The sequence below is a fragment of the Littorina saxatilis genome, linkage group LG6 (assembly GCF_037325665.1).
Source record: "Littorina saxatilis isolate snail1 linkage group LG6, US_GU_Lsax_2.0, whole genome shotgun sequence".
In the NCBI taxonomy this organism is placed as follows: domain Eukaryota; kingdom Metazoa; phylum Mollusca; class Gastropoda; order Littorinimorpha; family Littorinidae; genus Littorina; species Littorina saxatilis.
Genome location: NC_090250.1, coordinates 39,432,414 through 39,457,732, shown reverse-complemented (window position 1 = coordinate 39,457,732; position 25,319 = coordinate 39,432,414). Strand labels below are relative to the sequence as shown.

General features: G+C 43.2%; 1 protein-coding gene across 1 annotated transcript in view; it reads right to left on the bottom strand.

Moving 5' to 3' along the window:
* Window positions 1–9,684: 9,684 nt before the first annotated feature.
* Window positions 9,685–25,319, bottom strand: part of LOC138969191 (C2 domain-containing protein 3-like) — a 57,977-nt gene continuing 42,342 nt past the window's right edge. The window contains exons 37-47 of the mRNA XM_070341924.1: window positions 25,068–25,223; window positions 24,407–24,715; window positions 23,636–23,792; window positions 23,146–23,197; window positions 21,082–21,209; window positions 20,365–20,448; window positions 19,334–19,557; window positions 18,151–18,581; window positions 16,146–16,412; window positions 14,050–15,626; window positions 9,685–13,210 (exon numbers count right to left, since the gene is read on the bottom strand). Of these exons, the coding sequence (XP_070198025.1) occupies window positions 13,040–13,210; window positions 14,050–15,626; window positions 16,146–16,412; window positions 18,151–18,581; window positions 19,334–19,557; window positions 20,365–20,448; window positions 21,082–21,209; window positions 23,146–23,197; window positions 23,636–23,792; window positions 24,407–24,715; window positions 25,068–25,223 (3,556 nt within the window). The 3' untranslated portion in view covers window positions 9,685–13,039. The remainder of the gene's footprint in view (window positions 13,211–14,049; window positions 15,627–16,145; window positions 16,413–18,150; window positions 18,582–19,333; window positions 19,558–20,364; window positions 20,449–21,081; window positions 21,210–23,145; window positions 23,198–23,635; window positions 23,793–24,406; window positions 24,716–25,067; window positions 25,224–25,319) is intronic.

Below are 25,319 nucleotides of genomic sequence, written 5' to 3'. Positions count from 1 at the left end.
CACACACAAGACAGAAGTCGCAGCACAGGCTTCATGTCTCACCCAGTCACATTATTCTGACACCGGACCAACCAGTCCTAGCACTAACCCCATAATGCCAGACGCCAGGCGGAGCAGCCACTAGATTGCCAATTTTAAAGTCTTAGTTATGACCCGGCCGGGGTTCTAACCCACGACCTCCCGATCACGGAGCGGACGCCTTTTGTGTTGGGTATTTTTTTGGGGGTCAGAATCATTCTGATAATCATCGCTCCACGGCTATCGACAGTTGTCTCTCTGACCAGACGCTAAATTCCTACGCGAATCTATCAAGACAAGAATACAGAGTTATCTCCTACATGTATATGTTGTTCGCGAGCAGTGTTCGCGAGACAAAAATGATTGCAGATTGGCCGACTTCGACAGTGATCTCCGTTCTGTTCTTCACAGTTATGATAAAGACATCGTTCTAAGGTCAAAACAAGTCGAAATTTTGGGACTGCTGCCGGAAGGAGACCGTAAAATATGGTTGCATCACTGTCAAATGGTTACAAAAAAAATCGTCTGCTCCAGCGAGCGCCGAAACCAAACGGTTGATTATCACGTGACACTTTTGCCATATTTAGAGTTGTTTGCACACTAAATACAGCCGCGAAAAATAGCTCGCTTGAAACTGTCTTACACATCAATTCCTTTGTAATTTAAAAATTACACAACACCATTAAAAATCATTATCGACGATCGCGAATCTGCTTATATCCATAACACATTACGAAAAGATCTAAATATGTTAAAAAAAATCGATTTCCTCTCCAGAGAAGGAAAACCAAGGCATCCTGTCAGGGATAGAATGAGACCCGAAGGGAAGTAACTCATTTTTGACCTGGGTTCAGGATGGGTCAGAATGTTATAAATTAACGTCCCCGCGTGCTATTTCACCGTCCCCGGTGTAGGATCCGGTCCGGTCCCCCCTCTGAAGTAGTCCCCCGGGGGACCAATTCGTGGCAAAAACTGCTCTATAATGGTCCCCCCTTAGACATCCAGCCTCGTTGGCTCACGAAGTGTAGCCTATGCGATCGTAACTTTGTCTGTCTGTGCGTTTGTGCGTTTGTGCGTGTGTGTGTGCGTGTGTGTGTGTGTTTGTGCGTGTGTATGTCTGTGGTAGAAACTTTAACATTTCCGAGTCTATGTGTGAGTGGTTATCCAAGACTATGGATAAAGCTCGCATAAGATTACGTCACGGTCAAAAGTGTTTGACGTCAATTAATGCATCATGACGGCATGCCTCCCTGTAGTCTTTCTCTCTCGCGTGGTGTGTGTGGTCTCGGTCATTGTTATTTTGAGCGGGCCGAGACTATTTGACAGTCGTGTCCCTGTAAGTAGGCTACATGCAGACAGACAGATCTAGATCTAGTGTCTCTCTTTCTTGCACAGTGTCACCTAAGCTTACTGTGTGTGTGGGTGTGTATGTGTGACGGAGTGATTGAGTTTGTGTTACTGTTTGTCTATTTCTTACGTGAGCCTTGAAGGCTTCGCCTCTTGTTCTTGTTACAATGTTAGTAATGTTACCAGCAATTTCAGAGAAAAGAAAGGAAAGAATCAGAGACTGGTTTCATTTCTTCTTATCAGTATTTATTTATTATTCATTTTATTTCATGTGATTTTTCTTTTGAACGGCATTATAAATCAGATCTATTTTATTTTCTGCAAAATATAGTCAAACAAAGAGATTGCTGTCTGTGCACTACATAATACCGGACGAAGATATAGATTGAAAATGGCTTGAATGCCTAAGAAAAACGAGGCTGGATGTCTAAGGGGGGACCATTATAGAGCAGTTTTTGCCACGAATTGGTCCCCCGGGGGACTACTTCAGAGGAGGGACCGGACCGGATCCTACAGGGACTGTTTAAGGCCCCCAACAGGCTTTTTTGGGTGTCAAAAACGCGTTCATTTGCGTTTTGGCGTGACTTAGGTTAAGCAGGCATATGCATGCCGTAGGAAATTGTTTTCTCACCTTCCCTCACAGGGTTTATTTCGGAATCGTTTTGGGCCATAATCCGAGGAATTTCGTGGCTGAAGCGAAGCGTTTTCGCGTTCCGATCTGGCGGCCATTGTATCGCGAACGTCCGCTAGAGTGCGGAAGTGGTGAATTCTGGGTAAAATTCTGATGACGTCACAAGCAGTATTAATGGCAGAAGCAACTTTAGCTGCTGAACCTTACAGTTTTGAGCCTGGGGGTTAAAATCAAGGGTCTGCGCGCCCCGTGATTAGTACTTTTGTTTACAAATCACGTTAATGCTCCCGATATTTTCTTGTCATCTTCAAAGTCAAGGCACAAAAACAAAATCCCTTGACTTTTGGGGTAGCGCGACTGTTTATGTTTACATTTTTTTCATTTTTTCATTACTAGATTGTCCCGTCGATGGGAAATGAGCGGTTTTGCTTCTAGCATTGGTCACCTCCCTTGGCCTAAGGGAGAGAAGCGTCTTACCTCCCTGGCGCGAGCGCGACAGGACACTGGTGAAAAATCTCTTCTTTGCGATGTGTAAATCGGTACTTTTCTATTTAATTTCTGCAGCTTAGGTAACTGCGCCATGTGTAAAAGATGGGTAGCATATGATTCGGACATACCTCGACACCACAAATTTAAAAAACAATAAAGACTATGCGCAGTTACCTAAGCTGCAGAATAAAATAGAAAAGTACTGATTTACACATCGCAAAGAAGCGATTTTTCACCCGTGTCCCGTCGCGCTCGCGCCAGGGGAGGTAAGCAGGGCTAGCAGCAAAAGCGCTCATTCGGGTCACTTCCTCCCAGTGGAAAGCTAGCAGCAACAGCGTCGCGCTACCCCAAAGTCAAGGGATCTATGGGATTTTTTTCTTCTTTTCTTTATTGTCCCATCGCTGGGAAATTCGGGTCGCTTCCTCCTAGTGGAAAGCTAGCAACAACAAAGTCGCGCTACCCCAAAGTCAATGAATCTATTAGATTTTTTTCTTCATTTCTTTATTGTCCCATCACATTCCACAACTATTTTATGTGTTATAAGAGTGCAATAGTTACATCATAGATGTAACAAAAGAACAATGGAAATACAAGAAATATACCTAGAGTACATTTACAGAGACAAAGAAAAATATATACTAAATAATGCATCATTTACTATAAATTATAATGGATTATATATACTAAATAATGCATTATTTACTATAAATTATAATGGATTATTTATTATATAATGAATTATATAGTAAATAATGGATTTTTTTTATTATGTAATGCATTCTTTACTTAAATAATGAATTGTTTAGTAAATAAAACATTTATTTAATTACAACAATCACATTTTTTACTTTTGTGTAAATAATGCATTATTTACCTAAATAAAGCATTATATAATTAAATAATGCATTATTTAGCTAAAGAATGCATTATTTAAGTAAATAATTCATTATTTAGACCAACACGAAAAAACGTAATTTCTTTACAAACGGATTGCCATACTTCCATGTAAAGCTGTATACAGATTCGTCTGCGTTGTTCTTGTATTCTCTCGAGGCACTTTTTCAACATCTGTGTATTCACAAGATCTTTCGAAAGAGATTTCACAACCTTTATGACGGTAATTTGGAATCACCAGCAAGAGTTTGTACAGGCAGTACTTAAATGCATTTGATATTTTATGCCTAGCTTGGTATTCGCTAGTTTGTCCAGATTGATATTTTGAACGTCTCTCCTTTTGGGGCAGTGTAGCACCACACTGTGCAGTACATTTGTTAATTACAAAAATAATTTTTAAAAAATTAAAAAACACGCACCCCCCCCCCCCACCCCACACAGAAAACATACACCAAAATGTAGCAAAACCTGAATACACACTGGGTTTATTTTGTCTTTAAATGTCAGTCCATTGTTTATTCATATTATCCTATCCGCCGTCTAACAGACCCCTGCTCTCTTCAGCACATTTCCTTGCAGCCTGTTGCATAATGATCGAAAGTGGACTCCAATGGTATTTTTATCATCTATCGTGAGGATGAGCTAATTGATTATTTGGCAAATGTTTTGAAGCATAAATCATCTGATGTGAAAACAATCAATAGAAAAAGGGCAACAGTTTATAGAGATATTTAGTTGAAGCCATATTTGTTGAAGATTCATCATACGATAGGGGAGACCGGGGCTAGTCCGCCTACTTTTATGCTTTTGGTAGCATAACTGGCGAGTTTGATGAACTAGAAGACTGATTTTTTTATTTTACATCAAGACAAATGTGTAGCTGATATCAATGTGCAGACAGTTTTTATGTGCGCATGAACATTTGTTGTACATACTGCTTACGGCGAACATGCCCCATGACAAATAGGCGGACTTGCCCCTGCACGGGCAGGCAACTCTAGTGCCAGATAACGAGCACAACATGGGAAGGAAGAAGCAAAACTTTCGTCAGAACTCGACCTTAATTAACGCACTTTCACTCGACACCAAGACTAAGTATTTGTTCTCAGAGGTAATGCATCAAAACCTAAGTCAACTCCTATGCATTCATGTTACAAAAATGAAGAAAAACACTTTTTGTGATCTGTACTCGCGATATATGGGCGCGCAACCTCTGAACTTCTGCAAGATATGGCGGGAAGAAGGGACACCACTCCCACATGGTGTGAATGACTAAAAGGTGGCAAACGTAAGAATAAACAGACAAAGACAGATGTGCCCCGGGGGCGGACTAGCCCCGGTCTCCCCTACTCGTAATACCGACCAGCAGCGTTTTGGTTCTGGGTGATGCTGTTTGTTGTTAACGCTAGTTCAGAAAAAGAGGAGGCCTTTCATCGGGACTAGTTTTACACTGACAAACAATAAGCTTGCAGTGCTCCTTGACAGTTAGGCAGCCATAGACAAACATCTTTTATTCCACAGGACAGTGTTGCAATAGTGAGCCCGCAATACCTCAACGTTCACACAGCAAAGACATGGCTTCACCAAGGCTTAACTTGTTGCACGTGTTCTTTCTTCTCTTCGCTCAGTTTGGACATGTGTGGAACACCCCGCTGAACAATACGAGTGAACCCACAGTACCCAGCACTGCAACCTTTGACTCGTATCAAGTGAAGACCACTGTTTTGTCTCGCCAGCACCAGAGGCTTTTGGACACAGCCAGATTTACGTTGGGAGCCTACGTCATTCCAACCATAGCGGCACTGGGACTGTGTGGTAACGTGCTGGCATTGGTGGTGTGGAGTACTGAGCCTTTGTTCAACCCCGCCACTTTCTTCTTGAAGGCGCTGGTTGTTTCCGACACCATTTTTGTTGTTTCTGCTTTCTGCTACTGGCAGCCATTCCTGAGAACGTTGAAATACCACGACCTTACGGTCACTGTTTTTGTCTACAGTCGCGCGGTGTCGGCCTACACCACTATGGCCATTGTATTCACCCGATGGCTGGCTGTTCACAAGCCGATGAGGGTGAGATCTCTTCTGACCAAACGAAACGTGGTTGTCAGCTATGTTCTCGAGCTTCTCTGGTGCTCGTTGATTTTGATTCCATTTTTCCTTCAGCTTTGGAAAGTCACTGCCTGGAACATTGATCATGTTACCACCTTCAACATCCCAGACGGTGTGTGTGTGGGTCTGCCCATCGTGGTGATGGTGTTTCTCAACGTCAGCCTGGTCAGCAAGATGTCTGGACACCGGTCCACGTCCGGTTTGGGTCAGCAGTCCACAGCCAGTGTGGCAGCACGCTCCTTACGCTTCCACGGTTTGCTGGTGGCTGTCGTCTGCCTCAGTGTCACCACCATTCTCTCCTACCCGCTCGGGTTCGTCGTGCGCGTTCTGACCATCCATTGCAGGTCGACGATATGCGTTGCTCTGTACGTTGTCTCAGGCGTGTTGGAAGTGGTGAACGCGTCTATCAACGTGGTCTACTATCTCCTCTTCGCCTCTCAATTCCGACAGCTGCTCCGGAAACGATGTGGTTGCAGTTCTTGCTGCAGGAATCAACCTTGAGACCATCCAAGCGATTCAGATCCAGCCCTACAGCATAATATATTCACACCTCTCCCCTTGAACTTGGGACCCAGACTGATGAACCTTTGCTGTCTTTGCTGCTAAGGTTTTATGTTGATAGTCCTGTGGTTTGAAAACTGCATAAGGAACGTACGTCATTGGACTACGTTTGACTATGAACTTAAACTTCTAGACAACGGAATGAACTGACATGCGGCCTCCGGAAGAGGACTCGGGAGAGAGAGAGAGAGAGAGAAAGAGAGAGAGAGGAGAGAGAGAGAGGGAGAGAGAGAGAGAGAGAGAGAGAGAGAAAGAGAGAGAGAGGAGAGAGAGAGAGGGAGAGAGAGAGAGAGAGAAAGAGAGAGACAATGATAATTCCGATTTACTTAACGAGGGTAATAGAGTAGGCAATGATCTACTTTTTACATTTAGTCAAGTTTTGACTAAATGTTTTAACGTAGAGGGGGGAATCGAGACGAGGGTCGTGGTGTATGTGTGTGTGTGTGTCTGTCTGTGTGTGTGTAGAGCGATTCAGACTAAACTACTGGACCGATCTTTATGAAATTTGACATGAGAGTTCCTGGGTATGATATCCCCAGACGTTTTTTAATTTTTTTTATAAATGTCTTTGATGACGTCATATCCGGCTTTTCGTGAAAGTTGAGGCGGCACTGTCACGCTCTCATTTTTCAACCAAATTGGTTGAAATTTTGGTCAAGTAATCTTCGACGAAGCCCGGACTTCGGTATTGCATTTCAGCTTGGTGGCTTAAAAATTAGTTAATGACTTTGGTCATTAAAAATCTGAAAATTGTAAAAAGAAAAAATATATATATAATATAAAACGATCCAAATTTACGTTCATCTTATTCTCCATCATTTTCTGATTCCAAAAACATATAAATATGTTATATTTCGATTAAAAACAAGCTCTGAAAATTAAAAATATAAAAATTATTATCAAAATTAAATTTTCCAAATCAATTTAAAAACACTTTCATCTTATTCCTTGTCGGTTCCTGATTCCAAAAACATATAGATATGATATGTTTGGATTAAAAACACGCTCAGAAAGTTAAAACGAAGAGAGGTACAGAAAAGCGTGCTATCCTTCTCAGCGCAACTACGCCCCCGCTCTTCTTGTCAATTTCACTGCCTTTGCCATGAGCGGTGGACTGACGATGCTACGAGTATACGGTCTTGCTGAAAAATTGCATTGCGTTCAGTTTCATTCTGTGAGTTCGACAGCTACTTGACTAAATCTTAATGTTGTATTTTCGCCTTACGCGACTTGTTTACATCTGGCCCTCGCCCCTAAAGAGGGTCTTATCTAAAATGGCGGAATAACTTGAGCAAATACAGAAAACATACATATGTTTATAGATAAACTGAAGTAAAAACACAGGATACCCATATATTTATACTATACATTGCATAGAAGAAGAAAAATGTCAGTATTATAGACTAGATTGCAGTGACGCAACAAAGCTTAAAACACCATGCCCATAGACATACTGAACTCTGCATTAAAAAAATCATTAAACAAGAAAAGAAGAGAGAGAGAGAGAGAGAGAGAGAGAGAGAGAGAGAGAGAGAGAGAGAGAGAGAGAGAGAGAGAGAGAGAGAGAGACAGAGACAGAGACAGAGAGACAGAGACAGACAAACAGACAGAGTTAGACAAAGTTAGATAGGCAGACTGAGAGGGAGAGAGACTAACATTTTGAGAGAGACATAGACAGAGAGAGTCAAAGAGAGCCTCAGAGAGAGACCAAATCTGCCTTTTTACCCGGGGGAGTCTAATGGTATTTGTCCACAATCTACTGGGTATTTCTGGTTGGCTGGAAGAATACAAACAGATTCGAGTCTCCGGGTGAAAAGTCCGTGCAGTCATTTTCACCGGGTATCTTGATTAGCCAATGGCTGATCGAGCTTTCTGCTCGGTAAAGATCTACCGGGTATCTTAGGATTCCATTGGGCTGGCATTGTCAAGAGAGCCCCTTGTAGAATACTGCAAGATACTGTTGTCTTACACATTTAGAAATGCCCAGTAGATTGCGGAAGAATACCAGTAAATTCTACCGGGTGAAAATTCAGTTTGGGCGTTCCATTCTCCAATAAACTGGTAGTTGTTATGGCTAAATGACCTGACGTTATTTTGAAGTTACATAAGGATCAACTATAGTATTGTGCCATAAAGAAGCATTTCAAGTTAGCGCACTCCAAGAGTGCGCTAACAGTTTTAAGCGCATTGCCATTAGCCAATCAACTGTTTTACATCAGTCATGTGACACCAGTACTTACTGACAATTATTATTATTTATTGTTTTGTGCTTGCTACTAAGCAGAACCAGCTTTTTTTTTAAAGTGATCTTCCGTCAAACCCCAAAACAAAGAGACTGCCAACGTTCCAAATTTCAGAATAAAAAAACAAGAAAGGTAAGTTGTTGGAACGTTGTTATTGACAAAATTACGTTACAATCACAGATATTTCGACCCAAGGTCTTTTTAGTGAACAGACAAACACATATTCACACAATCTTCCGTCAGTCGTGAATGACACTTTTACTTGATTTTACTTCTGTCTCTCATGAACCAAACCGGTTATTCCACCTGGTTTACATTTGCAGTGAAATATCCTTGTAACAACTGCTTTTTATCGCTGCTGATATTTGTACTTTTTTGTACACGTTACTACAGGCAAAGCATGGTTTTTGCTTACATTTGTTATGGAGGCAAGGCAATGCATTTCTGTGATACAATTCTTTGCTTAGATTTGTAGTGGTTGTCTGTGATACTTAATTTATTTTAAAGCTTAATTCAGACGTCAGAAATCGTGTCTCTTCTTACATAAAGAAAAACAACAGTATTACATGGATTTCAAAGTGTGTGTGTGTGTGTGTGTGTGTGTGTGTGTGTGTGTATCTATTCTTGCTCTGTTTTACTGTGCGTGATGTTAGGAATTCTGAATTTGATCTCGCAAAATTAACGTCTTGTTGATTTTCTGTTGAAATATTTTTCTTTTTTCTCTCTGCCAGTGTCTGTCTATCTCTCTCTCTCACAGACACACACACAAATTCAAACACAGCTTTACATCTGCTCATATTTATTACATAAATTAGGTACATTGTACAGGGCGGGGATGTAGCTCAGTCGGTAGCGCGCTGGATTTGTATCCAGTTGGCCGCTGTCAGCGTGAGTTCGTCCTCACGTTCGGCGAGAGATTTATTTCTCAGAGTCAACTTTGTGTGCAGACTCTCCTCGGTGTCCGAACACCCCCGTGTGTACACGCAAGCACAAGACCAAGTGCGCACGAAAAAGATCCTGTAATCCATGTCAGAGTTCGGTGGGTTATAGAAACACGAAAATACCCAGCATGCTTCCTCCGAAAACGGTGTATGGCTGCCTAAATGGCGGGGTAAAAAACGGTCATACACGTAAAATTCCACTCGTGCAAAAAACCCACGAGTGTACGTGGGAGTTTCAGCCCACGAACGCAGAAGAAGAAGTACATTGTACAGACAGTTCAGATCCTTGACTCGCCAAACGGCAATCTGTAAAGCTACATTGAGCATATAATCATATTTGTAAAAATAGGAAAAGTTAATAAATAGTTATACAAAAATACAAGTGCTAAGCTGTTTGATTGAAACTCCATGTACATACTGAGCACAAGGATCAGATCAAGTACATGTGTAAAACCTTTTTCTTTTTACATATAAGTACACTGTTTTCTTCAGAAAACATGTACATTTTACAATCTGATAACTTTATTAACAATACGTTTATGTATGCCCTCTTATTCAAGATACATTCAGATCATAAGTTACGTGCATTAATAAAAAAAAATAAAAAAGGGCATGTGGAATGTATTCCAAGCAGTAATTACATGCTTTACACCAGTGCTTCGTTAAGAAAACAAGTGACCATAAATTGCATAAGCACTAATCGCAGTGAGTATCGACATACTGGACGGAATATGAGCGACTAGAAAACTATTAATGTACTCAATAACAATATTACTTAAAAAGGAAAAATAATGGCATGTTAACTGGTCAAAGGTATTTACAGGATCGAAAATGGACGCAGTCATCATTTCGGATCTCATCTGAGTGAAAGTACTTTATGAAGGGCTAATCTACTTTAGCTCGTGGTTTATACAAATATACATGAGTAAATAAACAAGTTAGCAGAAAGTCAGCAGCCTATGGGACTGTCAGATGACAGCTGATTCTTCAGTCAGAGTTCAGGTAGGGTTACAGATGATAAGAAAGTTCTGCCTACGTTCTGATTCATGTTTTTGATTGTATTTTACTTATGCTTTTACGGTTGCACTAACTACAAATTACCTTCAGATTAACCTAGAAACTCATGAATACTGCAAAAAATCAGATAAGTTGTTACAAACTTTTTTTTTTAACGTTTGAAGCAAAGGTGAATCAAACATACTCTCCTGGGAGAGTGAAAGGACATTTGAACACTCCCAAGTGATTTTTATGAGTTCACTTCAAGAAGATTCCACCCGTTTAGAGCTCGCTTTAACTCTTTCCTCTGTGAAGCATATATGCATAATTCAAATGGCATTACAGTAAAATCACCCTTTTCCTTTCCTTAAGCCTTATAATCATTAGCCACACACTCCCTGAGTGATGAAACAAGAGGAAGAAAACAACAATGAACAACAAGACAATGCCATGCTTAACAAGAAGAGCAAACGCTCGATCGAGTCACTTTCGCAGTTCTGAATATTATATGAGGCATCAGATGGACAGGAAGAAATTGCTATTCACAACACAATGAGTCACGTTCACATAAAATTTGAGCCCGGTCACTTTTATAGTTTCCGAGAAAAGCCCAACGTTAAGTTGTGTGTTGCCGAACAGAAAAGGCTAGTTATCTCCCTTGTTTTTCTGATAACGTTCGTAAAAGGCTACAGATGTAAATACTTTGATGTAAAGAATAATCCTACAAAGTTTCAATCACATCCGATGAACTTTGTCAAAGATATAAAATGTCTAATTTTTCCTTTGACGCTGACCTGTGACCTTGAAAAAGGTCAAAGGTCAACGAAACCATCGTTAAAGTGTAGAGGTCATTGGAGGTCACGACTAAACAAAATATGAGCCCGATCGCTTTGATAGTTTCCGAGAAAAGATATAAAATGTCTAATTTTTCCTTTGACGCTGACCTGTGACCTTGAAAAAGGTCAAAGGTCAACGAAACCATCGTTAAAGTGTAGAGGTCATTGGAGGTCACGACTAAACAAAATATGAGCCCGATCGCTTTGATAGTTTCCGAGAAAAGTCCAACGTTAAGGTGGTGTCTACGGACGGCCGGCCGGCCGGACAGACTAACACTGACCGATTACATAGAGTCACTTTTTCTCAAGTGACTCAATAAAAATGAAAGACAAATTGTCTGTACAGACTGTTGTAATATTCAAATGTTCAGAGAGTTTTTGTATTTTGAACTTTTTCTGACAAACCAACAACAACAAAACTGTGGAAAAGGGTCACACTCACAGCTAATCAGTCTGTACTGTTGAAGCAATCACACTGCATGCTGTTATTGAGACGTTAAATTGTAAGTGCCATGATGTCAGAAAAGTGGGTAATGTTGTAATGCATCCATACCCCACCACCTACCATCTGCCTCCTTACTCCGTCTATCCACTGCATGCTGTTATTGAGACGTTAAATTGTAAGCGCCATGATGTCAGAATAAGTGGGTAATGTTGTAATGCACCCATACCCCACACCTCCTTTCCTCAAGACTGGGGTGAGTTGGCGTGAAACATGTTCACTGTTCAGCTGTCTGAAATTCACCTTACAAATGTTCGTACATTAGGATGAAGGTTTATTTTCAGCTGAATCAATTTTGACGTTCACCATCAAACTTAGCGAAATCTGTGACGGAAAATGAGGTAAAAGTTAACCTGTGTAAATCGTGGACAGCAATGCACTCTAATTCAGATAGTAACGGAGAAGTCACTATGCATGATCGCTTCCACGAAATCGAAAATTAAGTGCACTTTCATCCTTGCTTTAAACATACATGTCAAAACTCAAATACATACCTTTTGACAGAAACAGAAAGACAAACATATTTTGCACTTTCTCTTTTGCCATAAGATAATACAAATATCTATTCATATCCTCTTCACATTTAATGATCATTTCTTCCTGAACACCAACAGTTACCCACACACACACACACATACACAAACAGCATTCACACTATCACAGTCTTTGAATTCTGACCGAAACCTTATCCGAGCAGCAGCAAAGTAGAAAAATGTTCCACTTTTTGTCACAACTCAACAATTCATTGTCATGGACATCTCATACACTGATACTGTTCCCTCGCTTCAGGCTCATTAACTTGATACTATACTTTATTCACGCTAATCTACCAAGCATATCATTGGTTAAGCTGGATTCTTCTCCGTCTTCTCGTGAGCTAATCCCAAGCAGCTAATCCAACTCTCTGATGTCTTCAAGTATGATTCATCCAAATCAACATCAATCCAATGACAACCTTAAACAAATCATGGAAGCAAGACTTTTGAACTTCAGTATAACAGTGTTTCCTGTTCTTAACAATACAGCCTCAATCTCTTCTCAATAACAAAACCTGCAGGAATTATTTACCTCTGAGAACAACAGGAAAAAAGAAAACCTGTGAGGTTGGTTTTAAAAATTTCTGATATAAAGCTACGGAATTATCCTAAGTTGAGTTTTGGAATGTGAAACAGCGCCTAGATGTCAACCCCCCATGAATAAGTTAAAGGTCAGAGAGGTCCATCATGGAATGTGACAAAATACAAAAGCAGCCCTGGCCAACAGACTGTAGGTTGTGCATTTTGCACACACAACGTGCATCCCACAAAAACCAGAAAGCCTAACACAAAAGGAAAGGAAAAGCCTCAAGGTGCAATGTACACAAGTGGTCTCTGGAGACAGCTCAGAATGCTGCAGGAAACAGTCTGTACAATAACGTGTAAGGCACTAGGGAGATGAGGAATTCACTGGCCGCCGGCTTGATACCTTGTAGTCACTTCAGGACGGTTTAGTGGAGAAGATTTTCGCGATGCGTTTGGCCTCTTCTGCCGTGGGGAGTTGACGTCCTTTGGCTGAGACAGTGCCGTTGAATTTGTTAGACGTGGTCCCAGTCTTGTTCAGCTTGTGACTGAGCTCTGCTGAAGCCTTGGCTTTTGCTGCTGATCTTGTCTGAAACACAGTGAGAGTGGTCCTTGAGATAATGCAAATCAGCTGATTGCAAAGTTTGCCAGTTTATATTCTAACCTCAAAATCTTCTTCGTTCATGGGCTGAAACTCCCACGTTCACTCATGTTTTTGCACGAGTGGAATTTCACGTGTATGACCGTTTTTTACCCTGCCATTCAGGCATTATACGCCGATTTCGGGGGAAGCATGCTTGGAATCTTCGTGTTTCTGTAACCCACCGAACCCCGCCATTAAGGCAGCCATACGCCGCTTTCAGAGGAAGCATGCTTGGTATTTTTGTGTTTCTATAACCCACTGCACTCTGACATGGATTACAGGATCTGTTCTGTGCGCACTTGGTCTTGTGCTTGCGTGTACACACGAAGGGGAATAAGGCACTAGCAGCTCTGCACATAAGTTGACATGGGAGATCGGAAAAATCTCAACGCTTAACCCACCAGGCAGCCGCGGCCAGGATTTGAACTCACAACCTTCCGAATAGGAGGCCGATGTCTTATCCACTATGCCTGTCAACCTCAGAAACAACATTGGGCATGCAGAAAAACTGAGCAGACATAACTATCATATCATATTGGAGAACAAACTTGTGGGAACACAACTCCACTGATACACCAAGACAGTAACACACACACACACACACACACACACACACACACACACACACACACACACACACACACACACACCCTCAGAGGAACCTGTGGCATCCTTTTGTGATCTTTCATATACCATACTTCATGCAGTACACCATGGTTGGACAGCAACTTTTTACGATGGGGCATTAGGTGAGAGTTGAGGAACACACAAAACGTCTCACTGACCTGTTCCCGAGCATGTGTGGTGGCAGCCGAGGTGGCCAGCTTGAGAGCTCTCATGGAAGCCTGAAGCTCCTCTGTGGGGAGGAAAAACTCCGGCACCGCGCCCTGAGAGTGACCTTGGCCATGACCTTGGGTGGAGTCCAGCAAGGACAGAGCCTCTCTCTCATCCTGCGAGGACTTGGCTCCGCTCTCCAGGCCGCTGTCCTCAGTAGTAGCGGTCATGCTTTGACAAGGCTCTCTGGCCTTGACGGCCACCCTGGATTTGGCTGTCGCCGCTCTCGCTCCCCCTGTGTACTGATAGTCCAACTCCTCGTCTGAAGAATCGTAGCCTCCGTTCACAACAGCAGCTTGCCGATTGGTGGAGAAGAACTCCGACACTTCCTCCGACCGCGCCGATAAGGGTTTGGTGGCGTTGAACTCGGCTTTGTCCTCTGTGTTCTCCTCCTCGGCGCAGGCCTCTAGCTCGGGGCGCCTGCCCGCACTGTTGGCCGAGGACTGGCGTGAAGCACGACTGCTGGCAGTGTCCGGGTGGTGGGATGACCCAGAGGCGGTGGAGGCCAGCTCTACGTTGGACAAGAGGTGGCGGGGGGCAGGGGGCCGAGTGGTAATCTGCATGGAGGACACGGTGGAGTACAGCTCCACGTTGGACAGCAGGTGAGGGTCGTGCCTCCCCAGCCTCTCGTCGCCATAGCCGTTGACCTGCTGGAACGCTGAGGGCGCATCGTCCCTTCTGCGCTCTTCATCGTGTTCTGCTTCACCTCGTCTTTGCCCGTTTCTCGTCCTCACTGCACTGGGGACGGAGGTGATTGTTTCAATGAACTCCACGTTGGACAGAAGATGCATCCCCCCTGCTGCTGACCGTCCCTCCACTGGGGCAGACCGTGGGGTGTCTTCTGCTCTAGGTGTTCCTTCCTCGCTCTCCTCCTCGCCGCTACTGGGCAGGTCCAGCTCAAACTGCTGGTGGTGGGTAGTTGTAGTGTCCTGCCTGTCACTGTGCTGCTCTGAGGGCGTCAATAGGCGAGGCTCAGATCTCACGGTGGAGTTTCGTTCACGTTCAGCACTGTCCTCCAGCCAGCTGTCAATAAAAGAGTTCCTGTCTTGAACAGCTTCATCTCTCTCAGCTTCTTGTGGAAGGAACCGTTCAGTTTCAATGCCCTCCTCACCATCTTTCTCTTCTCTCTCTTCCTGTCTGATGGGTTGGTCTTGGCTGTAGCCAGATCTTTCTGAATCCAGGTTGGGATGCTGTGCATTTGGCCAGGTCTGAGCGAACGTAGCGTCCCCCGAGGACAAGCCTTGGGGCAGGAAGACGGGCGGTAAGGTCCCTGGGTGCTGAGCAAATTGGCGCAACATGCCCGACACGTCGTTGATCCTTCGTGGTGTTACTGTCTCCAGGTTGCTATCGTCCTCTACCTCTTCGTCATCATGACGATGCTCCTGTTCCTCTCTGTCCAGCATGGCACGGTAGTGGTGGTAGCTGCCGAACATTTCATCGTCGTCGGAATTGTCGTCGCTGTGGTAGTCTGCATGGTTCTGTTTGTAGTCCTGCATCACAGCAGTCTCAGGCCTGTCATCTCCCACATCTGCAAAATAGAGGTAGAATGCTGTCACGCAATCCTGTGGTTCTGTCACCGCTTGACTAGCTTTCTTTAAGCCTGCCCTCACAACATTATCCCTGACGCAATTTTCTCTCCCACCGTACTACTGTGCTTCTCTCGCCTCTTTTAGTTACCACGTTCTGTCTTTCTTACTTCATCTTCCTCTGTTCTCTTTTTTCTTAATCTAAAATTAAAATTGTTTTTACCCTTTTTCCACCATCCTTTCTTATTTTAGACACCTAATAGGCGATCGACAAGAAGAAGAAGACCACTATCTGATTACTCAAGCTCTAAGTTCTAACACAATACAACATTTATCTATCCATCATCGCAGGTGATTTCCCCCCGAAATCGGGCCTGAATGGCAGGGTAATAACGGCCATACACACAAAAATCCACTCATGCAAAAACATGACTGAACGTGGGAATTTCAGCCCATGAACAACGAAGAAGAAGAATTATCACAGGTGATATTCTCTCTCCGTCTGCCTGCTTTTCTCTCACCTGGCTGCAGCAAAGCAGGGCGTGGACTGTCCTCATCCTCCTCCACAGTAAGGTTGGTGAGCGAAGGTACTTTCTGCCCTCTCACCCGGGCGCTTCCAGAAGTGCTGGAGTCTGACGGCACGGGGCCTGACATGGGCTGGAAGCCCTGGCTGGTCTGCGAGTTGCTTGAGAAATCTCGCGGTGACCGTGGAGTCAAGGCCCCTTGAGGTGATTCCGTAAGGTACCGCGCTTCTGCGGTTGCGGTCAGAGTTTCTGCTGGCGTCAGACCTGGTTGGAAATATAGGTGTGAACATGAAAGCGTGCATAAATGGATGTCGTTAGAAAGGAAGAAAGAAAAAACAACTGACTTTTTCAGGGATCAATTTAAATAAAAAACAAACCTCTGCACTTGCATGCACTCTGCTTGTGAAAAAACACTAAACTGTACATTTATTAAAATAATTAAACAAATCAGGGGAAAGAGACAAGACAGAAAAATTCAAACACCTGGAACAAAGACATTATACCGAAATCTATGTTCTACAACAAGAATTGGCTTGGTGGTAGTTGGAAGGGGTTTGTTTGTTTGTTTGTTTATTTGTTGCTTAACGTCCAGCCGACTACGCAGAGCCATATCAGGACGAGGAAGGGGGGGATGAAGGGGGCCACTTGTCAAGCGATTCCTGTTTACAAATGCACTAACCCATTACTTGTGTCCCAGCAGGCTTTAGTAAAACTAAATTAATACCTACTGGAAGATTACCAGTTTCCAGTATGTTAAAATAGGCTTAACCTATCTACTGCTGGACTTACATCAGAACACTAACAGATTAAACTATACATGAATCGCGAGACAAGCGGCAAGAGAAGAGATTTTTGGAAAAAATACAGGTGAATGAGCAAGAAGGCAGAAAAAAGAAAAGAATTCATGAAGAAAAAGAGAGCATGACAGGAAAGAGGAACCAAAAATCTACCTAACAGCAAACTAGAAAGCTCCTGCGGTTCCAAAAACAGGAGGGGCCTTTAATTTCATAACCGCAGTGCCCCACTGCGGGAGTTGGAAGGGGTGACAAAAACAGAGATAACCTAAGAAAACAGAAAACTTAAAAAAACTCAAAGAAAAACAAGTCGCGTAAGGCGAAATTACTACATTTAGTCAAGCTGTGGAACTCACAGAATGAAACTGAACGCACTGCATTATTTTCACAATGACCGTGGTTCGCCGCTCGTGCAAAACGCAGTCAAACTGACGAGCCTGTTTAGCGCGGTAGTGGTTTCGCTGTGCTGCATAGCACGCTTTTCTGTACCTATCTTCGTTATAACTTTCTGAGCGTGTTTTTAATCCAAACATATCATGTCTATATGTTTTTGGAATCAGGAACCGACAAGGAATAAGATGAAATTGTTTTTAAATCAATTTCGGAAATTTAATTTTGATCATAATTTTTATATTTTTAATTTACAGAGCTTGTGTTTAATCCGAATATAATATATTTATATGTTTTTTGGAATCAGACAATGATGAAGAACAAGATGAACGTCATTTTGGATCGTTTTATATATAAAAATAAATGTAATTACAATTTTCAGATTTTTAATGACCAAAGTCATCAATTAATTTTTTAGCCACCAAGCTGAAATGCAACACCAAAGTCCGGCCTTCGTCGAAGATTCCTTCACAAAAATTTCAATCAATTTGATTGAAAAATGAGGGTGTGACAGTGCCGCCTCAACTTTTACAAAAAGCCAGATATGGCGTCATCAAAGACAATTATCGAAAAAAATAAAAAAATGTCTGGGGATATCATACCCATGAACTCTCATGTAAAATTTCATAAAGATCGGTCCAGTAGTTTACTCTGAATCGCTCTACACACACACACACACACACACACACACAGACACAGACACAGACACAGACACAGACACACACACACACATACACCACGACCCTTGTCTCGATTCCCCCTCTATGTTAAAACATTTAGTCAAAACTTGACTAAATGTAAAAAGCAGATTATCTCACCAGTGGGAGGAAGACTGGACAGAACCCTCCCCGCCACACCACTCTGTGCCCGTGAGACCGCCACACCCAGTGTCACCTGCTGTTCGCTCCTCTGACTGTCAGGGGGCTCCTGAGACTTGCCCGTGTTGTCGCCAGAGAAAGCGCCAGAGTCGGCAGCATTGTGAGACGTGTTGTCCTCGGACTGTCGCTGGCTGGTGTCTGCCACGGCCATCTCCCTGGACGCCAGCAACTGCCTGCTAACGTCGGACAGAACGTCGCGTGACATGGTGAGGGAGGAGGAGGTGTGGATGGTGCTGAGGCCCGATTGTGTCCCAGTCAGGATGTCGGCTGAACGAGCGCTGGCTGGCTGGTTGGCGTCTATGTCGGAATCGTCGCAGGACAGGCGAAGCCTCAGTCGCTGGGTCATTCCGTCCAGGTCTCTCAGTTGCTGCCTGTGTGTGGACCAAAGGCAAAATCTTGCTTACTTGTTCATAAACAGTATTTTCAGTAATTTGTGAGTTAATTTTGACCAAAAGAAGGCATGCGGTGGTATCCACTAATATGAGGGTGAGGGTTACTTTTAGGTTAGGCTTTGCTAACATAGGACTCATGAAGCATTTTCGTTACCCTTTTCTTCTTTTTTGTTTGTTCAATTGTTTGTTTGTTTGTTTGTTCATGGGCTGAAACTCCCACGGCTTTTACGTGTATGACCGTTTTTACCCCGCCATTTAGGCAGCCCTACGCCACTTTCGGAGGAAGCATGCTGGGTATTTTCGTGTTTCTATAACCCACCGAACTCTGACATGGATTACAGGATCTTTTTCGTGCGCACTTGGTCTTGTGCTTGCGTGTACACACGGGGGTGTTCGGACACCGAGGAGAGTCTGCACACAAAGTTGACTCTGAGAAATAAATCTCTCGCCGAACGTGGGGACGAACTCACGCTGACAGCGGCCAACTGGATACAAATCCAGCGTGCTACCGACTGAGCTACATCCCCGCCCCTTTTGTTCAATGATCGCTGAAAGTTTCACAAAAAAACAACTAATGATGGTGTATTTGATCTTAATTTTATCGTAACATTTTCTCACATACATGCATACTTCCACCGACACGCACACGCATGCGCGCACTCAACACACGCACACACACACACATGAGAAAACCAGCAAACCCAAGATCTAACAACAAACACCCTCTTTACCTGAGTGAAGTGAAGAGCATAGACTTGGAAGAGTCTTCAGCAGACGAGACAGCACCTGGCACAGAGAACCTGGGCTGCCAGTGAGACGACACAGACATGACAGGCATTGACGACGGTCCGCTGCCAGTGGCTGCCGCGTTGCTGCCATTGAAGGAAGGCAGGGAGGTAGGGAAGAAGTTCAAACCTGCCACAGGTTCGCTCGGCAGATACATTGAGCCTCCTCTCTATTAAAACACAAAATATTGACGTCAATTTTTCATCTTGAATTTTTTTTTAGGGTGTTGAAGGAAGCAGAAGCAAACGTTGTTTTTGGGGTGGGGTGTGTGTGTGTGGTTGTGGTTGTGGTTGTGTGTGTGTGTGTGTGTGTGTGTGTGTGTGTGGTGTGGTGTGGTGTGTGTGTGTGTGTGTGTGTGTGTGTGTGTGTGTGTGGTGTGGTGTGGTGTGGTGTGGTGTGTGTGTGTGTGTGTTTTAGCATGTGTGTGTGTGTGTGTGTTTTAGCATGTGTGTGTGTGTTTTAGCATGTGTGTGTGTGTGTTTTAGCGTGTGTGTGGTGTGGTGTGGTGTGGTGTGGTGTGTGTGTGTGAGTGTGTTTTAGCATGTGTGTGTGTGTGTGTGTTTTAGTGTGTGTGTGTGTGTTTTAGCGTGTGTGTGTGTGTGTGCTTTAGCATGTGTGGTGTGGTGTGGTGTGGTGTGTGTGTGTGTGTGTGTTTGTTTTAGCGTGTGTGTGTGCATGCATGCATGTGCTCCTTTTCGACCTGAAGAAGCGATGCAAACTAAAAACTAGCTTTATCTCTAGTTTAAAAGATAAGAGTCTGAAGAGGACACTGTATACTGAATCATGTCTTGACCTTTCACAACACTCTTCTTGCGTCAATGACCACTGCCTCAAGCAGACTTTCTGAAGCAAAGTAACAAGGTTATGGATGTGTAGTACAGAAAATGCCTTCAATGAAAACACAGACAAATAATGTGAACTACTCAAATGTAACTACACAATGGAAGGACAAATGAGGGTGAGAGAGTTTACTTACAGAGGAGAGAATGCTGACAGAAGGTCCTCCAGTAGCAGCGTTGCTGTTGCCACGATGATCAAGGTCAACAGGTGTGATGCTCACCTGTTGAATATGAACACAGACACAATGAAAACAAAGTAATTAAAACGGAAAAGCATGGCTTTTATTTTGTGGCTCACTCTTCCATTCTGAGTCTGTTATTTAAAAACTCAAATCACATGGCAGGAGAAGCAAAAGACGCAATTCCTGGCAGTTTGACAACCAGGTGGAATGTCTGACAACTTGGATCTTCATGTGTACACAACCTTTCAGTGGAAATTTGACAGATTTTCCATACTTATTGTTACAAAGAGAATGTTCTGTGAAGAAAAGAATGTTCACTTGCCAACACTGATACAATTTTTAATTCCTGTTTCAATCATATTTATCACCTCTATTCTCGTTAGCGACTCCTGATTTAGACAACATCATTCAAATCCATCAGAAAACTGTCATCTTGCATTAACGGCAGTCATGAGAAACAAATGGATGTAAGCACTCTAAATGCATATACGACATGTGCAAAAAAAATGACAGTTCTTGGGAACCAATCTCCTGGCAACTGCTAGAATAACAAGCATTGAAATGAAAAATGGTTCCCTGGCAACTGCTAGAATAACAAGCATTGAAATGAACAATCGACTTTTGTTTTAATGGGCAGTCACTTAAGTAGCAAAGTAAATGAAGTGGCCGTACCTTAATCTGTCCGCGGCTCTGCCCATTGACGTCAACGATGTTGTACCATCCGCAGATCTGTCGCAGGCCAGAGTTGAGGGGACACAGATCTACTGACACGAACCCCAGCACTCTGTCGCTCGATTTATCTGCAACACAAATATCTTTGTGTTCAAATCCGTATTGCTTCCAGATGCCAGAAATACAACCTTTTGAAAAGGATCAGTTGTAAGTCCAATTTATTGACTACAAATGCATATGGATACTAGGTCTTTGTTTAATCTTGATCTTGCCCTTCCCTCCCCCCCTCCCCTCCAAAAATTCACAATCAACAATATCATTAAAAACCACATTAGTACAGTAATACATTTTCATGCTAAAAAATTGATGATAATTTCCCAAACTACAAAATAAACATCTGTGCCGGATTCTACAGTCAAACCTGCCCTGGTAACCACCTCTTGATAGCCAACCAAAAGGATCTCTGGCGCTTTTTTTCAATTCACCTTTCCATAGTGACTACCTGTCTATAACAAACACATTGCATCAGTCCCTTGGTTGCTCCTTATAGACTGATTTGACAGTAGTACAAACATCAGTCCCTTGGATGCTCCTTAAAGACAGATTTGACAGTAGTACAAACATCAGTCCCTTGGATGCTCCTTATAGACAGATTTGACAGTAGTACAAACATCAGTCCCTTGGATGCTCCTTATAGACAGATTTGACAGTAGTACAAACATCAGTCCCTTGGATGCTCCTTATAGACAGATTTGACAGTAGTACAACCACATTGCATCAGTCCCTTGGTTGCTCCTTATAGACTGATTTGACAGTAGTACAAACATCAGTCCCTTGGATGCTCCTTATAGACTGATTTGTCAGTAGTACAAACACATTGCATCAGTCCCTTGGTTGCTCCTTATAGACTGATTTGACAGTAGTACAAACATCAGTCCCTTGGATGCTCCTTATAGACTGATTTGTCAGTAGTACAAACATCAGTCCCTTGGATGCTCCTTATAGACAGATTTGACAGTAGTACAAACATCAGTCCCTTGGATGCTCCTTATAGACAGATTTGACAGTAGTACAACCACATTGCATCAGTCCCTTGGATGCTCCTTATAGACAGATTTGACAGTAGTACAAACATCAGTCCCTTGGATGCTCCTTATAGACTGATTTGTCAGTAGTACAAACACATTGCATCAGTCCCTTGGTTGCTCCTTATAGACTGATTTGACAGTAGTACAAACATCAGTCCCTTGGATGCTCCTTATAGACTGATTTGTCAGTAGTACAAACATCAGTCCCTTGAATGCTCCTTATAGACAGATTTGACAGTAGTACAAACATCAGTCCCTTGGATGCTCCTTATAGACAGATTTGACAGTAGTACAACCACATTGCATCAGTCCCTTGGATGCTCCTTATAGACAGATTTGACAGTAGTACAAACATCAGTCCCTTGGATGCTCCTTATAGACAGATTTGACAGTAGTACAAACATCAGTCCCTTGGATGCTCCTTATAGACAGATTTGACAGTTGTACAAACATCAGTCCCTTGGATGCTCCTTATAGACTGATTTGACAGTAGTACAAACATCAGTCACTTGGATGCTCTTTATAGACTGATTTGACAGTAGTACAAACATCAGTCCCTTGGTTGCTCCTTATAGACTGATTTGACAGTAGTACAAACATCAGTCCCTTGGATGCTCCTTATAGACAGATTTGACAGTAGTACAACCACATTGCATCAGTCCCTTGGTTGCTCCTTATAGACTGATTTGACAGCAGTACAAACATCAGTCCCTTGGATGCTCCTTATAGACAGATTTGACAGTAGTACAAACATCAGTCCCTTGGATGCTCCTTATAGACAGATTTGACAGTAGTACAAACATCAGTCCCTTGGATGCTCCTTATAGACAGATTTGACAGTAGTACAAACATCAGTCCCTTGGATGCTCCTTATAGACAGATTTGACAATTGTACAAACATGCCGCGCTGTGACCTTTTGAAAAAAAGTTTTGGATTTCAAAGCGTATGAAACACTAATGTAGTGAGAGTTCTTACCTGGCTGCTTGCTGGCACCCTGAGGTTTATGCCACACTTTTAACACCAAATTCTGCAACATGAAGATCAGCAGTGATTTAATGCTCACATGCACATAACATACACAAGTGAAGCCTATAATTATAAACTGACGTGGGTCGTGAAGGACCCATACTCAGCAAAGAGGAAGTAAAAAGTGTATCCCTATTTGGATGGCATTGATCATGTTCGACCAAAAGAGTGAGACTTGGCCCAGGCCGATGCCCCTCCAAGACAAGCTGTACGGACCCGTGGATGCTCTGCAGAAGACCACCAGCTTCATCTCCAGAGCTGAAATCCGAGTGTAAAAGGCGATGGACAAGAAGAAGGTGTACAACCCATACTTCTTACGTTCAATCCTTCTGTAGAAAGTATCGGTCGTACACGACCCACATCATCAGGACTGTGTAGTCCTAGTCTTAATCCGGTGAAGGTCAACAATCCAGCAGAGCAGTAAGCAGGTAGTACCCACCTTGTTTTCCTGAGTGAGGAGGTCGTTAGTGAGGTGAACCTCAGCGCTGTAGTCCCACACAGGGTCAACACAGTCGGGCACAATGTCGCTGTAGGTGGGGGTGGCCCTGTTAGCTGTTTGGTACGAGATGTACGTCGTTGGGGCAGCTTCACAAGACCTGGGTGGACAAAATGTGCAATTCATTGTATGATTGGCATTCTCCAGATATAGCCCCATCACATACTGAAAGAGTGAGCATTTTGAGATGCATTCAGTGTGATGACAAAGCTCACACAGGGCTAAATCTGGATACTGGTGTATGATTTCCTGCATGGGAAGGGTGAGATAAGAGAACACTTCAAGTTTGTCAAGTTTTCAGGACAACTATCTCCTGAAGTGTTGGAAATTGGAAGAAGAAAACTCTTGACAACTGAAGAAACTGGCTAAAACTGTGTAAGTAAGTGCTCTTTGAACCCCTGCTTATATTCAATTCAAATACAGTCCAACATACCACTTTAATTCTTAACTTTGTTCATGTTCTTCTTCGTTCATGGGCTTAGACTCCCACGTTCACTCATGTTTTTAGCACGAGTGGATTTTTACGTGTATGACCGTTTTTACCCCGCCATTCAGGCAGCATACGCCGATTTCGGGTAAACTGTTCATGTTCATATGCTTTGCAATAAACTCATGATATCTCTTTTGGGACCAGTAAATGACATTCCACATACTATCTTACGCAAAGCAAGCAATCAAAACAGTCAACATAAACTCAAGCGTTCATCAATTTACCTGCCAGGCACCCTGACGGTGGGCAGGTGCAACGCTCGTTCTACAGCCAGGTGAACCGTGAACATAGCGTCTCGGTTCACAGCTCTCTCTCCCCACCCTTGCTTCACAGGACTCCTGGATCCACCTGCGGCCACCTGGTGGAAGCTGTCGGAGGAGTCGTAGTCGACATCAGACAACTCTCCGTTCTCCACGACATCGTCTTCATCATCCAGCAGCTGGTTGCCATGGCAGAGGTTGGAGGTCAGGTGAAGCTGAAGGAAGGCGCCCGCTAGGTTGGCTGCACCGGGCTTGAACAGCGGCAGCAGTCCGCTGAAACAATGATAAATACATATTAGGTTTACACAAAAGTTTGATTGTTTCGGGAATGTCATGTCATTTTGGTGCCAAAAAAGAACACCATGCTAATTGTAGTCTTCGTGCTCCAAACCATGCAACAAGAACTGAGAACATGCAGAAAAAGAGACATTAATTCCTCCTGGCATTTGTTCTGCTTCAGATTGTAGAAAGACTGCAGAAAGAGATTGCAGTGAGAGGCTTGATAATAGGCCTGACAGTCTAAACTCAGGACTTGACTGCAGCCATCACTTTTTGCATAGCCTAACTTTAAGGGTGAGAATAACGTGTTGTGGGGAAAATACCACCGAAGGAAATGTTAACCAACCTGATTCTGTGCTGTCGTCTGCGAGAGTCGGCCAAGGGCAAAAGGTCGACGTAGGCTGTGCCAATCAACTTGTCTCTTTGCTGTGGCCTCTGACCTTTCTCCTTTGACCCGTATGTCACCCACACTTGCAGCTCTAGGTGTTCTTCCCTGAGGTACCTGAAGACATTTTTTAATGATTAAATCAAGGCCAGGTGAGAAAAAATAGAATCAAAGCCAAGGATTCTAAAAGTTGTGTCTGAAGTGGAAAACCCC